At 33.9% G+C, this 15,909-nt stretch overlaps 2 protein-coding genes, 1 long non-coding RNA gene and 3 pseudogenes across 3 annotated transcripts; 4 read left to right on the forward strand and 2 right to left on the reverse strand.

Annotated features, from left to right (window-relative positions):
• Positions 1 to 2,353: 2,353 nt before the first annotated feature.
• On the forward strand, positions 2,354 to 2,773 carry LOC123274752 (annotated as a pseudogene).
• Positions 2,774 to 9,494: 6,721 nt separating this feature from the next.
• On the reverse strand, positions 9,495 to 9,953 carry LOC123274749 (annotated as a pseudogene).
• Positions 9,954 to 10,168: 215 nt separating this feature from the next.
• On the forward strand, positions 10,169 to 10,675 carry LOC123274748 (histone H2A). The gene has a single exon (XM_044742478.1). The coding sequence runs from the start codon at positions 10,231 to 10,233 to the stop codon at positions 10,606 to 10,608; it is 378 nt and encodes a 125-aa protein (XP_044598413.1). The 5' UTR covers positions 10,169 to 10,230; the 3' UTR covers positions 10,609 to 10,675.
• Positions 10,676 to 12,134: 1,459 nt separating this feature from the next.
• On the forward strand, positions 12,135 to 12,728 carry LOC123274751. Its single transcript, XR_006511567.1, has 2 exons — positions 12,135 to 12,207; positions 12,367 to 12,728. It is a non-coding gene; the product is annotated as an uncharacterized LOC123274751 (long non-coding RNA).
• A 754-nt stretch (positions 12,729 to 13,482) lies between these two features.
• Positions 13,483 to 13,929, reverse strand: LOC123274746 (histone H3). The gene has a single exon (XM_044742477.1). It carries the CDS (start codon positions 13,901 to 13,903, stop codon positions 13,493 to 13,495), a length of 411 nt encoding a protein of 136 aa, XP_044598412.1. The 5' UTR covers positions 13,904 to 13,929; the 3' UTR covers positions 13,483 to 13,492.
• A 103-nt stretch (positions 13,930 to 14,032) lies between these two features.
• On the forward strand, positions 14,033 to 14,508 carry LOC123274750 (annotated as a pseudogene).
• The last annotated feature ends 1,401 nt before the right edge of the window (positions 14,509 to 15,909 follow it).

A 15,909-nucleotide genomic window follows, 5' to 3' on the forward strand; every position in this document is an offset into this window, starting at 1 on the left:
TAGTTTTGCACTCTCCATGAGGTATGCTTAGAGTTAAAGTCCCCTATAATGAATAGATTTATTACTATGAGTTAATTTATCTAATTCTTTTATGTCGATCTTATTAGTAAGGTTTCCTATTTTTGGTCTTACATATACTGTGAATAAATGTAATATCATTGTTAAGTTTTATACCTAGTTCTTCAATTGTGATATTTATTAAGGTCAATGCCGAATTCCGGAATGCTTAATTCTATTATTGATGGCTATCATTAGACCCCACCACCTGATTGTTTACCTGGCTCTATCTTTTTTTATAACCTCTTATACACCCATTTAGTTTAAAACTTATATTTATCAGATTTTGGTTTCCTCATTGGACTAACATTATGTTCTATATTATGTTTCACTCATAAAAATCTTTTATGTTTATTATCTTTTATGCTCTTAATCCATTGGCGTTCCAATGGCCAATTCTGGATATTTTGATCGTCAGATTTATTATTCATTAAGTGAATCTTAAAACTCTAATAAAGCTAGACATTTTGATGCATTATCTTTTGCAATCTTTTAAGTTCGTTATTAAGATATTTTAATGGCTTCAATCATTAATTTAATATCACAGAGATTACTTAAGGTATTAAACTCTTGGAATAATTCTTTAATATCTAATAAATTACCTCTTATATTATAATGTTACTAAAGCTTTCGTTCCTAGATGACCATGGAGACTGCTGCGGTGGATCATCCCTTTGAGTCGTCTGTGCTAGTCCTCCAACGTCTGCTCGGTGTCTCCTTGGTGGTAACGCTGGGTAGTCCTTCGGGTTGTTCAGTGCTGGTATTGGTCGTTTATTAACGCTTTTTGATGCATATGCTTGTTTATGGCGCTGTATTTCAACATACTCCAGATGTTCCAAGTACTTTGGACATTTTGAGTAATTAGCTGGATGCTCTCCTTGGCAATTCTACACATGTTTTGGGGCTTTTTCTTCAGGTTGTTTAACACATTCCTTGGTTGTATGGTTGCCAGCAACATTTAACGCATTTTGGGATCATAGTTACAGTTAATTGTGCCATGACCATAACCCCGATGACAGTTATAACACTGAGTAACTCTGTTTAGGATTTTTTATATTTTTCTCCCATGTGGCCAAGACTCCACAGATGGTTTTAGTTTTCTGCAAATATTTTTGTCTATTTCCACATCACAGGCCACAGACATGTAATATGTCGTGCTACATCTCCTGGATGATTTTCTTTTGGCAGATTTCATTTTGTACTAGTTTCTTTGGTATTATTCTTTTGCTTGCTTTACGTTCTTCTACTATATCTTCTATATCAAGTTCTGAAGTCTTTTGATTACAAAATTTTTTATCCATTAGTTTTTTGCGTGAGTACGTGTGGATATTTAAGCTTGAGTTGTTTAATACTGTTAACAACGTCTAAAATGTTCTTGCTTCTTGATGTTGTGTAAAGTGTCAAGTTTTCTCCTTTTGTGTGTAAACTTCATTTTCATGTGTGGAAGTGTTTCTCTAATTGTTTGCTAAGGATAGTTTTAAGTTGTTCTTGAGTTAGCGTGGTTATCTCCGGCTACTATAGGTATGGTTCTTTTTCTTTTGCTTAGTTTCTTGATTTTGTTCTTGATGCTTAGTTTCCATATTATTGATTTCTGTTGTTTTCATTAGTCTGTTGATATGGGCTCAAACCTATTATTCAAAATCAATAGGTTTTAGTTTTGTTGTTTTTGTTTTACCCGTCATGATCTTTTTCTGTGATTTTTCTCTTGTTGGTTGTAACTTTTGTTTGTTCTTGTTTTTTAGCCAGAGCTCCAGTAAAACCTTTGGCTTGTGTTGAATTTAATAAAGTAACGCCCCTTGGCGACACTCATTGAGAAGGCTCTGCTGACAGTATGTAATAATAAAATTACTACACACATGTAGAACAGAATTTATAGGTTAGGTTGTAGAGTATGTATCACAAGTTGTAAACTATTTGTCTCGACGAATGATCTGATGATCTTATATCTATCTGATGAGTTGCAAGTTTTTCGATTTAACTCTTAAAAGAGAAGAGAAGCGAGATTGACCATTCCTCTTCGTGAAACATGATCGCAGTAAAGGGGGAAAGAGTGTACGTAATCTCGTTCGCTCGCGTGCTTCGATAAAAAAATAACAACAATAGTAACGCCTATTGGAACTCGCGGGCTAATGCGACAGAGTTAGTAATTCCCCACTTTTTCTACATCGCTCACTCTTACCGTGAGCTCCGACGGAAAACGCATTTAAGCGTTGGCACGACGCGATATTAACATAACTCCCGCTAGAGCTTGCTCTACTTTATTAGTATCACTCAGTTCTACCTCGTACTCACCATCATGTCTGGTCGTGGTAAAGGTGGTAAAGTGAAGGGAAAGTCAAAGACTCGCCTCAAGCCGTGCTGGTCTTCACTTCCAGTGGGTCGTATCCATCGTATGTTGCGTAAAGCGAAATTACGCTGAACGTGTTGGTGCTGGTGCTCCAGTTTACCTCGCAGCCGTCATGGAATACTTGGCTGCTGAAGTCCTAGAGTTGGCTGGTAACGCTGCTCAGACAACAAGAAGACCAGAATCATCCCTCGTCATCTTCAGTTGGCCATCCGTAACGATGAAGAATTGAACAAACTTCTTTCCGGAGTAACCATCGCCCAGGGAGGTGTCTTGCCTAACATTCAGGCTGTTCTTTTGCCCAAAAAGACTGAAAAAAGCAGCTCTTAAATTCTATTCTCTTTCTTTCTCCAAACAAAACGGCCCTTTTCAGGGCCACCAAATTTTTATAGCGTAAAGACTTTTATAGCTTAATTTCTTTTTGAACTTCCCCCTGAGAAAATTTAAAATTTTCGAAAATCAGGATGTTATTGGTTCTAATTTCAAACAAACTGAAAAAATTTTTTTCAAATGTTTTTTTTGAATAACTTTTAAACGGCTTTACCGATCAATTTTAAAAACTAATCAGATCTTAATTTCAAAAAACCTCGTTGATCGCCGTCAGTCCGGTTAAAATCGGTTGCTTCGTTCAGAGTTATTGTTATAAAAAACCAAAAAAATTGTTTTTTCGGAATTACTCCTAAATTTCTAGTTCGATCAATTCAAATGTAAAGATTTTTAATGAGGCTTCAAAAACTGCATCGAATGTAGCCAACCGTGTGAAAACCGATTCATTCATTCAAAAGTTATTGCGGTTTGTAAATTCAAAAAATAGTGTTTTATTAAACTTCTATCAGACTTTCGAGCTCAGAGAGTTCAAAATGACACGAAAATTATATTTTTGAGCTCGAAGAGCTCAAAAACGTAATAAGTGTAATTTTGAGCGCTTAAGGATGGAATGAGCGGAAAGTTGCAGGGATGGCCTTTAGGGTCAACCATTTTTTTTAATTTTTTCATTTCAAGTTAATAAATAAAAAATAAACAATAAATTGAAAAATACTTAAAAAAATTTTTTCTTAAGTTAATAAATAAAAAAAAAATTTCTGTATTAACAAGAAGAATAAGTATTATAAAAAATGAAAATTTAACAAAAGGATTCCCCCAAAGGGAAACGAGGTGGCGATTGCTCGATAGGCTAGTTTATCAGTTCACAAGTTTCTGACGTAAGTCATTAAATCTCATTTTATTCAGCGGCTTAATTTCGCCTTACCTCAACCGGTACGGAAGTTGCATTACTCTTCCCCGGAAGAAGACCACCTCTTCGCCGCAAGGTGACCACTCCTGATTGCCTGACCTTCCACGCAGAACTCCTTCTCAACGAGATTGGCACCAGGGTCTTTTCATCAGTTTTGTGCTTGCGCACTAGATTAGGAACTGTGTCCCTTCAATAGCTGCCCGGGGAGCTTATTTGCGGAAAACTGCGTAGTTGGAATGATACCTATCCGGAGAAAGAATCGACGGCGCTCCAGGAAACAATAGAGAGAAACAAGCAGAGAGCTGAAACAAGCGATGATGGTCACATTGCGACGAACCTTAGGCTTCCAACATGACTCGCTGAAGGTGCCCGGTGTAACGTGATGCAAAAATGTTATATATTGAAACTACTCTATGAACAACCACTTGCGAGAATTTCCTACCCTAGCGCCATCTTCCTGCTTTTATGGAAAATGGACAAAATCAATAAATTTAAAAATGAACATTTTTCCTATTTCAAAGTAATAGTGTATAAATTTTGCCTACTGAATAATAATAACAATAAAATAATACCAAAATTATTTTTTTGTAAATGCAAAAAAAATTTTTTCAGTAATTTGATAAAATAAAAAAAAAATTATATTAAATGAAAATTAACAAAATAAATTTTTATAATTGAAAAATTCGTTTATTTTTTTTTACGTTCATTACACCAATAATTATTTTTTGTAATTAATCAGAATAAGAATTCAAAAATCTCTTAATGAATGAAAATGATACTTAAATTTTTTAACAATCATATTCATTCTATAACGTAAAAAACGAATAAGCCTCACACACATAAGGTCACAATAGAAGTGAAACTTTTTAATCGTTAAGTTGGTTTATATTATTTGTATATGTACTATGTATAATTTAGCATATATCTCATGATTTGAAAACAAAAAGAAAAATTATTTTATCAATTGCCTCGGTATTTAAGTAATAAAACACAATTACACTTTTATTAATTAATATATACATGAATTTATTAATAAGAATATTATTTTTATCACAATATTTATAATAAGAGTGTTATATTTGAATTAACACGTTTGAATGTATCACTGCATGATGTCAAAATTCTTTATATGAAAAACAGTTAGTTACAGCTGATATAACAAAAATATATTTCTAAATAACGTACTTAAATTTCGACGCATGCGCCAAACAATATACATGTAGGCGATAATAACTATTGAGAATACATATCTACACACTATACCCTATATTAAAAAGGGACCGAGTTTCACGCACACATGCTCTCTCAAGCGCACAGCATTGGCTAGGTGCACGATGGTGCTGCCCTCAATTTTCATGCTTTTCCTATGTTAAATCAAACGGAGTAATTTAGTTCCAGTGGCCGCCATTAGCGTTAAATCATGTTCTTCCCATAAGATTTACACGTAAAAGTGGTAGTCAGCGCCAGCCTTCCCCACCATATACTTCGCACCCCTGCCAATTATCTATCCACAGATTCGGTAGAATCTGGCGCCAAGTTCAGTTCAAATCCGTTGTAAACGGAGCGCCAGACTACCGACTATGTTTACTGTAAGCAGAACGGTATTTTGAGGTTGCAAAATTTTATTTAATTCTACGGTACTTCTTGTTCCTAAATTTTATATTATAACAGTAATTCATGCTTTATTTTAATGATATTAATTAATTATATTCAATTATAACAATTAATCTACTTGAAATTATTAAATTTTATCAGCACAAACTATAGCAAGCTCAAAAATTTCGATCCTGACTTTTTTTCTATGTAAAAAGTGACATGCCGCAGACTAAATAATTCGAGGATACATGGTAATCTTCCAATAGATGGGAAACTACAGTTAAAAAAATACATTTCACAGCTTGCATCTACATCCGCCAGGGTGCGCTGGAATTGTTTTTACATAAACTGTAGCTTCAAGAGGATAGTTTGCTATAAAAAATGCAGCCAACGCGAGATTTAAGTTGGTACCAATTGTAAATTTTTATTATAATTACAAAATACTAAAATCCGAACAAAAACAGTTTCACTGTAAAAATCGCGCCAAGTCCACGTTCTTAAGACTATTCACAAATTCAATGTTGATTTTTCGGAAATCCATGATTGTAAATTCTGAAAATTAAAAAATTTTGGAACGTACTTGGTGTGCGTCATTGTGTATTTCAATTTTTAAAGTCCTGGTAAATAGATTTTACGAATTTCATTAAAAGTAAAATATTTTGCAACCACGCACACTAAATACGTACCAAATTTTTTTTTTTAATTTTCAAATTTACAATAAAATTTTTTTTAATTTCCGAAAATCAAATACAATGATATCGGTTACTTGGATTTTTTAATTTTTTAATTTTATATCTTTTTGTAAAGAAAAAAGAAATTTTATTTTTCTTAATAGTCCTATGAACGTGGACTTGGCGCTATTTTTTTACAGTGAAACTGTTTTTGTTCGGATCTAGTATACTCTTTCATTCTATTCGGCTATTTTCAATCCTCCTCACTCTTTAAGATATCTTAGACTTGCTATGCAAGCATTTCCCCTTCTCCTCCATTCTGTACTTTCATTCAACGTTTCCCCTCTCCCGCGATACCCCTATTAGACCACAAAACGTTCAGATTTAGCTTCCGTAAAGAAGTTTCATTTCAAAAATTTTTTTTCAACAATGATGGCCTTTATGGTCAAACGTTTTCCTATTTTTTTTTATATTCATTTTATTATATATCTGAAATTATTTAAGTGAACATTGTTAAAAATTAATCGGGATATTGTTTATCTAAAATCTTTCTGTTTGAGGTAAATCCTTTTCGTTAATGTTCTTTGTCATTACTTGGGTATTTCTTATTTTAAGTATAAGTGAGTTTATTTACATGTAACAAAAATCCCATTTATCTATCTATTTGGATTTCAATCCCTTTAATGTATCTGGCTCCAGACTAATAGCGAGAATTTCCCCGAGCCTCTTACAATGAGCCGAATGAGAGACTTAAAATGTTCGCACGCAAACAAATTTTACTATCGTTCAAAATAAAAGGAAATTATTGTCAATTTTTATAATTAATTAAATATTTAAAGAAAAAATCTTTACATAACACCAGCATAGCAATTGAGTAAAATTGAATCCTTTTTAATACTCTCAATTCTTCAAGAAGAATTGAATATAATAAAAAGCTTATAATGCTGAACTCTTTTTAATTCTACTCAATTCTCTGCAGAGAATTAATAAAGATGCAATTAATTTTTAATCATCTTTAATTCTTTTTTTTAACCAGGGACGGTTCCAGGACAGTAACTGTAGTTGAACGTGTTTTTAGTCAATCTTTACTCCAAATTTATCCTCTAAAAATTCTTCAGTAATTTTTTTAGATCATTTTCTATCGGTTTCAGTTCTCTGATTGTTAATCTCTTAAAATGAATTAGTCAAATTTCACTGATTCAACAAGTGAACATACTCACGGGCATGAACAGAAAAAAAAATTAGGAAAACGGTTGACCCTAAAGGCCATCCCTGCAACTTCCCGCTCATTTCGTACTTAAGCGAACAAACATACATTTATTACGCTTTTAAGCTCTACGAGCTCAAAAAAATAATTTTCGTATCATTTTGAGCTCTTCAAGCTCAAAAATCTGCTAGAAGTTGAATAAAACACTAATTTTCGATTTTTAAACCGCAATAACTTTTGAATGAATGAACCGATTTTTACGTAGTTGGTGGCATTTAACGCAGTTTTTGAAGTTTTATAAAGAACTTTTAAATTTAAATTGATCGAACGAGGAATTTCAAAGTAATTCCGAAAAAACGATTTTTTCGATTTTTTTCGTTAACGATAACTCACGAATTAACCGATTTTGACCGGGCTAGCGGCAATCGACTTGTTTTTTTGATGTTAAGAGCTGATTAGTTTTTGGAATTGATCGGTCAAGCCGTTTAAAAGTGATTCCAAAAAAACCACATTTGAAAAAATTTTTTTTGAAGTTTTTTTCAGATTTCTTAAAATCTACTAGTTCGAATCGATCCAAATTATGGTCAAAATCTAAGTTTAGTTAAGCCCTTTCAAACGGTGCCAACCGCGATAAAATCGGTTAAGTCGTTCAAAAGTTATGAGAGGTTTACATACGGCTGTACACACACACACACACACACACCCAGATGTTGTCAGGACACGGCTGTTTCCGGGAGTACCTTTATCGCTTTAAGCACGATAATTCCCCAGAGTGTCCGTCTTGCCCAAGAGTTGCTGAAAATGCGGAGCACGTTTTCTTTGAGTGCCCTCGTTTTAACCCACAGCGTGATGAGTTAGAGAAGATCCTGAACAAGAAAATCACACCAGAGTCAATAGTAGAAGAAATGCTGTCATCCGAAGCTGCCTGGAACGCCACAAGCACGTTTACCACCGAAGTGCTTACAGAGCTGCGTTCCATTGAAAGAAAAAGGGCAAATGACAGAAACTAGAAGGAAGGAAAAATAACACCTTAGCCACCAGAAGGAATAGCAGTAGCTAGATCCTCCCCTCACGAAGTAATGCCTGACGGCGGTTTCCATGAGGGATTAGAGGAAAGAAGAAAAGGGGTTTAGGGTTTAGTGGGTAGGGGCGTTAGCGTTGAGTTTTAGTATGACGCTGCGTCGAGTCGCCACATATCCAGGCCGAACAGCTATGCCTGGAATCCGTAAAAAGGATTCCCCCCCCCTAAGATAAAAAAAACACACACACACACACACACACACACACACACACACACACACACACACACACACACACAGAGACACACACACACACAGACGTACGGACATCATCGCGGAAACATTCGGGGAGGCTTCGTAGGACCTCAAAACGTCAACATCCGTTGAAAACTCGATTTTTGAAAAACGGGGTGAAACCAATAACTTCCCGATTTTTGAAAATTTTCAATTTTCTTAGCGATAAGTAGAAAATGTTCTTGAATCAAGTATATATTTTTAAAGAGCTCAATATTCTTGATTTGAGTAGAAAAATTCTTGATTTAAGAACATTTTTCTTGATTTAAGGAAATTTTACTTAATTCAAGAATTGTTCGTTTTGATTCAAGGCAATTACCCTCTTAAAAATTGTATTCTTGGTTTAAAAATTTTTCTCTTGAAACAAGTTGATGTTTTTTTCTGTGTGTGCGTAGATATTTCGTTCTCTAATTCAATCATTTTAAGAGATTATTTTATTTTACTTCTTGAAGCTTAGCTGTTTGTGTTTTACCTGTGATTCTATTTTCTTTATCTCCTCTTCAATTTCAGCCTGCTGCAATAGAATCTTTAGTCTTCATTCTCCTCATTTGAGCCCCTCAGAACCAGGGATACCTTGCTACTCACCTTCCTCAATTTTTTTTATACTATCTTCTGATAATGTGATGAATTCTGCTATTAATTATGTGAATTAAAAATATAGCGGTTGAGTATGTCAAACTGATCATTGATGTGAGGTTCATGAGCTTTAGATACTTTCGCTATACCTCAAATTTTGATACCCTCATTACTTCTTTCGTTTCTCTTAAAACCATTTTCTGGAAATTTATTATAAACATAGATGGTCTTAATGTTACTAATAACGTAAATAACTACTTACAGCTTGATTAGTAAAGTTTTTGATACTGTGAATTAAACTGTTTTCATGATGAAGGTTGAAATATTCTTGTCTAATGAAGGTTGATTGATTTTCACAATTTTTCAATTTTTTCGATTGTAATATTCATGTTCAAAATCATGAAATGACTAGGAATATATTTTTAGGCTTTCGTGAGTATAAGAAATATAATGTAATTGAACTTGATAATATTTTACGTATTGAAAATTTGGTGGCCCTGAAAAGGGCCGTTTGGTTTGGTTTTAATCAGAGAGAGGAAGTTTACTTAGAGCTGGTGTACTTAGTGACGGCTTTGGTTCCTTCACTGACGGCGTGTTTGGCCAATTCACCGGGTAACAGAAGACGGACAGCTGTTTGAATTTCCCGTGAAGTGATGGTGGAACGCTTGTTGTAGTGAGCGAGTCTGGAAGCTTCAGCAGCGATACGTTCGAAGATATCGTTGACGAAGCTGTTCATGATGCTCATGGCCTTGGAGGAAACACCGGTGTCAGGGTGGACCTGTTTCAGCACCTTTGTAAATGTAGATAGCGTAACTTTCCTTCCCTCTTCTTCTCGCTGTTCTTCTTGTCAGACTTGGTAATGTTCTTCTGGGCTTTGCCAGATTTCTTTACAGCTTTACCACTAGTCTTGGGCGGCATGATGGATACTGAGTTGAGTAAGTAAGTACGTACAGAGGCACAGCAGACGAATGATGGTGAGCCCAACTTTGCTTTCGCTTATAACAAAAAAATAGGAAGTTGAGCATCGGTGAAGGATAGTTACAAAGAGTGGGGATGAACACCAATTAAACCCAAGGTATGCTCTATCCCCTCCAACGTTCAGCTGTCAGAACATCTGCCGCATGCTCCTCACACAAGCCTTATAAAAATCAAGGTTTGGAGCGCAAACCGTATAGTCAGGACTTGTCCGTTCAAGTTAAAAGTTCAGTTTGTAAATCTATAACCTTTTCATCATGTCTGGTCGTGGTAAAGGAGGTAAAGTAAAGGGAAAGTCAAAGACCCGCTCAAGCCGTGCTGGTCTCCAATTTCCAGTAGGTCGTATCCATCGTATGTTGCGTAAAGGAAATTACGCTGAACGTGTTGGTGCTGGTGCTCCAGTTTACCTTGCTGCCGTCATGGAATACTTGGCGGCTGAAGTTTTGGAGTTGGCTGGAAACGCTGCTCGTGACAACAAGAAGACCAGAATTATTCCCCGTCATCTTCAGTTGGCCATCCGTAATGACGAAGAGTTAAACAAACTTCTCTCTGGAGTCACCATCGCTCAAGGAGGTGTCTTGCCTAACATCCAGGCTGTTCTTTTACCCAAAAAAACCGAGAAAAGCAGCTCTTAAATTATATCTTCTTTTCCATCTAAAATAAAACGGCCCTTTTCAGGGCCACCAAATTTTTCAATACGTGAAGAATTTTCTAGTTTAATTAAATTCTTTTTATCCAGTCTAATTATTTGCTTAATCAAATTATCGTCATCTATCTTCAAAATTGATTAATATAGTTACCAGCACTATTTCATCTTTATTGAGAGAGTGTAATATCATTAACTTACAATAAATAATTACATTGAGGTCGTTAACTCTGCTATCTCTCTCTTAGGCTTCTCACCATTTTCTATTTTAAAGTATAGCAGGGGAACGTCTAGTGTCATACATTCCTTGGCTATGACAAACGGATTTTGAGATACAATACGATAATATTGGAATTATGAACCTCTCAAGTAGTTTTATATGAAAAAAATATATTTATTACATATATCTGATGTTTGGCATGTGTCGATAAGTTGACTGAAAACATTTTGTAAGTTGTATGTTAATTTATTCGAATTTAATATGATAATACTTTGATAAATGGTCATGTAGTTAACTTTTTTATACTATGTTCATCGAAAATATATAAATTGTATATATTTCTCGTCATTGAAAAAAATTTTTTTTAATGTGTTACAGTAATGATAAATTCATTGTATTCTAAAACATCTGCTTATTCTTTCTGAAAATTGATGTCATCTTCTTTTGTTCGTTTATCAGAAAAGATCTTTAGTTCGAACAATTAAAATATCATTAACAATAAACTGTATAATTATTCATGGCGAAGAATAATTTGCGAGATACTAAGGTATCTTTAACCATTGAAATAACATTAGTCATGCTAGTCGCTCAGTGCGAAGCCATGGTGGGGAGAAACTGATTTACCGTCAGCGCTACCCGTGGCTATATCCGATACTACGGGGGGCTGTTTTTATGTTTCGAGTTAGCTAAATATACAAGTGAATTGTTATTTAAAATTTATTTAAATAACATAACATAAAATGAGTCACAAAAGTTGTTGTGTTGTTAGTTGTAAGAATACAGGTAGAAAAAGTGCTTGTCATTTTTATAAATTTCCAACAGCAAGTTGGAAAATAAATCAAAGGAAAAATGGATAGCCGCTGAGGAGACAAAAAGTAAGTAGAATCATAACCTTACTATCGGTAATAATAAAAATCTTGAAAGAAGTAAAACTTAAAAAAATAGTAAGTTTAGAAAATGCTAGGAAATATTATTATTAATTAAAAAAAAAATTTTTTTTAAACATTTATAAATTTAGCATAATTAATAATTATTAATTATATATTAAAAAATAAGATTGAATTTTTTTATTATAAACTTTTCATTTATTATTTAAGATTCATTTACTCTTTGCTACTTATTATATTAAACTAAAAGATTATCCATACCAATGATCATAAATTTTAAATATTAAATATTAAAAATTTTCAATTTTCCTTGCAGTATTGATGGCTCATTGTGGACTCCAAAGGCACATGATTATATTTGTAGTGATCATTTTATTGGAGGCCAAAAGTCTGGACATAGAATCGAGTCCCAGCTACATTCCTACTAAATTTCCTACAGTTTATAAATCTCAAAAGTTAATGAGTTAATGGTCACGAATAGGTGAGTAATAATATATTGAAATTAACATAATTTAAAAACTAAAAAGGAGAGTATTACTATAAATTTTAGATATTATTTTATAAATAAATACTGTCGCTATTAAAATTTGTGATTATCAGCAATCAAATAATATGAATTTTTGTGTAATAAATTTTTCAGATTTAAGCGCTTAATGGACCGCCGGCAGAACAAAAATGTATCTTCAGCACTCAATCCTGAGCCTGAAGTTAATGAATTGCAAGAAATGATTACTGAAGATCCGCCGACAGTAACTCATTTGAGAGTTGATCAAGAGTGTCAAGTTAACTAGCTTTAAAGTCAAGTTAAATAGCTTTCGTTATTCTTGCGAAACTCTTCTACCTCTCGGACATGTTCAGCAAGAACTAGCTTTTTTCCTTTTACCAATGTTTGTGGCTGGAACTGAATTTCGTGGGTTATTGATTGAAATCCCGTTTTTATTATGGTTTCCATTTTAAATCCAAATCTAAAAATAAAAATGATAAATTTAATCGATTAAAAAATTTTTCCCAGCTTTATTATTGAATTGTAATATGTTAATTTTAGTTAGCAAACATAATCTATTTTTTGTACTCTAAAACAATCAGCACTTTTAATTTGTAGAATTTTGAAACAATAAAATATTTTGGTAATTTCTGTTTAATCTAAATTTACTTATAAAAAATAATTAAATGTTTATACAAGTTTTCTTATAATTTTTCTCTATTTTCTTTTTATTTGAATTCAGTCTGATTTCAGTTAACCTATCTTTATGTGTGCTAACTTCTATGCTACTTTTTCGGTATTAAATATACTTACATTTCACTTTTTAATGCACAAGAACACTTTACATTAACAAATATTTATTATAAATATTTCCTTTAATTAAAAAAACATTTTTTTATTTATCATTCGATATTATTATTTCTGACAGCCATTCAATACATAATAAATATATTACAATAGCCCCCTGTAGTTCAAACGTGCCATGGCGCTGAAGTCGCGCACAGAGCGAATAATGGGATTTTAGAAAAAATCATTAGTTTGAAGAGGAGATACATACAGTATGAATTAAAAAGATTCTTTCTCAACAAAGAATGAAAAATAGATAACAAAAAGATTGACATCGACATTGTATTTTTCTTACTTTTCATTGATCTCACATTTTCTAGGTAATTTAACAATTATCAATATAATCGATTAGTAAAATTGAATGATTTTCTTAGTATGAAAATTTGTTTGGCCCTGAAAAGGGCCGTTTTACAAATATTGGATTAAAAATGATAACCTAGGCACGTTCTCCTCGGATACGACGAGCCAACTGGATGTCTTTGGGCATGATGGTAACACGCTTGGCGTGAATAGCACAAAGGTTGGTGTCTTCAAAAAGACCGACGAGGTAGGCCTCACTGGCTTCCTGAAGGGCCATCACAGCGGAGCTCTGAAATCGTAGATCAGTTTTAAAGTCCTGAGCAATTTCACGAACAAGACGTTGGAAGGGCAATTTACGGATTAACAACTCCGTACTCTTCTGGTAACGACGGATCTCACGAAGAGCAACGGTTCCTGGACGGTAGCGGTGAGGCTTTTTGACACCTCCAGTAGCTGGTGCACTCTTACGAGCAGCTTTGGTGGCAAGTTGCTTACGTGGAGCTTTACCTCCAGTAGACTTACGAGCGGTTTGCTTAGTTCGGGCCATGACGACTTAGAGACCGTAATCTGACTTTAATGATCTTTAGTTAGATTTAAAATATGATGTCCGCTCAAAGAGCTCGCCTTTTGTTAACTTGGGCCAGGTGTTTATTTTGGTAGGGGGAAAAGTATCTGGATTGTGCTGATTGGCTGCACTCAAACTCGATGGTGGGGGAAACGTTGAAGATGTGCTTAAAAGAGCCTTGACTTACTGTTTTTCGAATATACCAAGTTTACTTCTTGAGTCGATCAGAAGCTTAATTCACCTCATATCAACATGACTGGTCGTGGTAAGGGAGGAAAAGGATTGGGCAAAGGAGGAGCCAAGCGTCATCGTAAAGTTCTTCGTGATAACATCCAAAGGTATCACTAAGCCAGCTATTCGTCGTTTGGCCCGTCGTGGTGGAGTCAAGCGTATCTCTGGATTGATCTACGAAGAGAGACTCGTGGTGTGCTCAAGGTTTTCCTTGAAAACGTCATCCGTGACGCTGTCACCTACACAGAGCACGCTAAACGTAAGACTGTTACAGCCATGGATGTAGTCTACGCATTAAAACGTCAGGGCCGTACTCTCTACGGTTTCGGAGGTTAAACATCCCACTCTATCATCAATTTTGAACAAAACGGCCCTTTTCAGGGCCACCAAATTTTTCGTACTAAGAAAATCATTGAAGTTATGAATTGTCATGTATAGGTATTAATTGAATGCAATAAAATATCCTTATGTTTTGGATTAGATTTCTATAATCGATTACAATAGATAATATACATTAATTCAAAGTAAATAGGCTCCATAGCTTAGTATCAAATGACGTCATGTTTATTGTAATCAGCTGTTTCGAAGTACCTCAGGAGGGGGGGGGGGTTTCTACAACTACATCATTAATTTTTTTCATCAGCACATAAACGAGATTATTCATGGACATTCATTTTAAATTTTAACATATTTATTTCTCTAAATTTCATATTGCTATACTATACTCATACTATTGATCGTGTATGTTTTTCCTTCCACAATTTTGCTTTACAAGCGACCTCTTGAATAAGAATATCATTCAAGTTTCACATCGCAGTGAATTGAATTTGTCTTCCACAGGTAATCAAATTTTCGCTTTCTATTGGATATATTTTCTGTATTAATTATCAACAGAAAGAAAATTACATTCAAAATTACGAGATGAATATCGTAATCCTGAACCTATTCTTCAATATTTTGACTTTTATCAATTTTGTCTTAAGTTAAAAATTAATATTATCGGTGCCCTTCCCTGTCTGTATTACATGAGATGATAATGACGTGAGATATTTAAATTCAAAATTAAAGCTCGAATTTTTGAATTTCTTTTTATTTATTTAATTTAAATACCAAGGCAATGGCCGAATAGCAAATAACACAAAACAAAAAGAATAAAAGTACATGTAAGAATATAAACAAATATTTTAACAATATTAGAATGATGGCTCATAGCATCAGTGAAAACAATCAAAAGCTTAAACAATATAATTAGCTGATCACATTTAATAAAAGTGAGGTGAATAAAAGTAAACAAAAATTTGCAAGATAATTGTCAGACTGAGGTTTAAATTTAAAAGCACTGCAGATGGTTTTAACTATATCAATTAATATCATCATCAATAATACCAGGTACCAAGTTCTTTCTTAAGCTCAAGGTCGGGGATGAATTCATAAGCTTTTTACCTTGAAAGGTTAACGCTAAGTGCATTGATAACATCAGGTGATATTTCACGCCAAAAGCGTATTGCTCAGATTAAAAATGAATTTTCATAGAAAGTAGTTGAATAGTTAGGAATTCTAAACGTGACGTTGTAATATTTGGCAGCCAATCTTCCGGAACGTCTAGTGTCTAGTGATTTTTCAACGAAAAGGCTTCTGACAAAACTAGGTTCACCAGAACTGAAAAGTTTATACAAGAAGCAAGCCAAGAAGTAGATCGCTTCGATTTAACTGTAAGGTACGGTAAGGAGTATCTATGGGGAGTAATATGTTAATCA

This window comes from Cotesia glomerata, unplaced genomic scaffold (assembly GCF_020080835.1).
Source record: "Cotesia glomerata isolate CgM1 unplaced genomic scaffold, MPM_Cglom_v2.3 scaffold_69, whole genome shotgun sequence".
NCBI classification, from domain to species: Eukaryota; Metazoa; Arthropoda; class Insecta; order Hymenoptera; family Braconidae; genus Cotesia; species Cotesia glomerata.

Coding starts and splice junctions, on each gene's coding strand:
- LOC123274746 (XM_044742477.1), bottom strand. CDS start 13,903: ATGGCCCGAACTAAGCAAACCGCTCGTAAGTCTACTGGAGGTAAAGCT.
- LOC123274748 (XM_044742478.1), top strand. CDS start 10,231: ATGTCTGGTCGTGGTAAAGGAGGTAAAGTAAAGGGAAAGTCAAAGACC.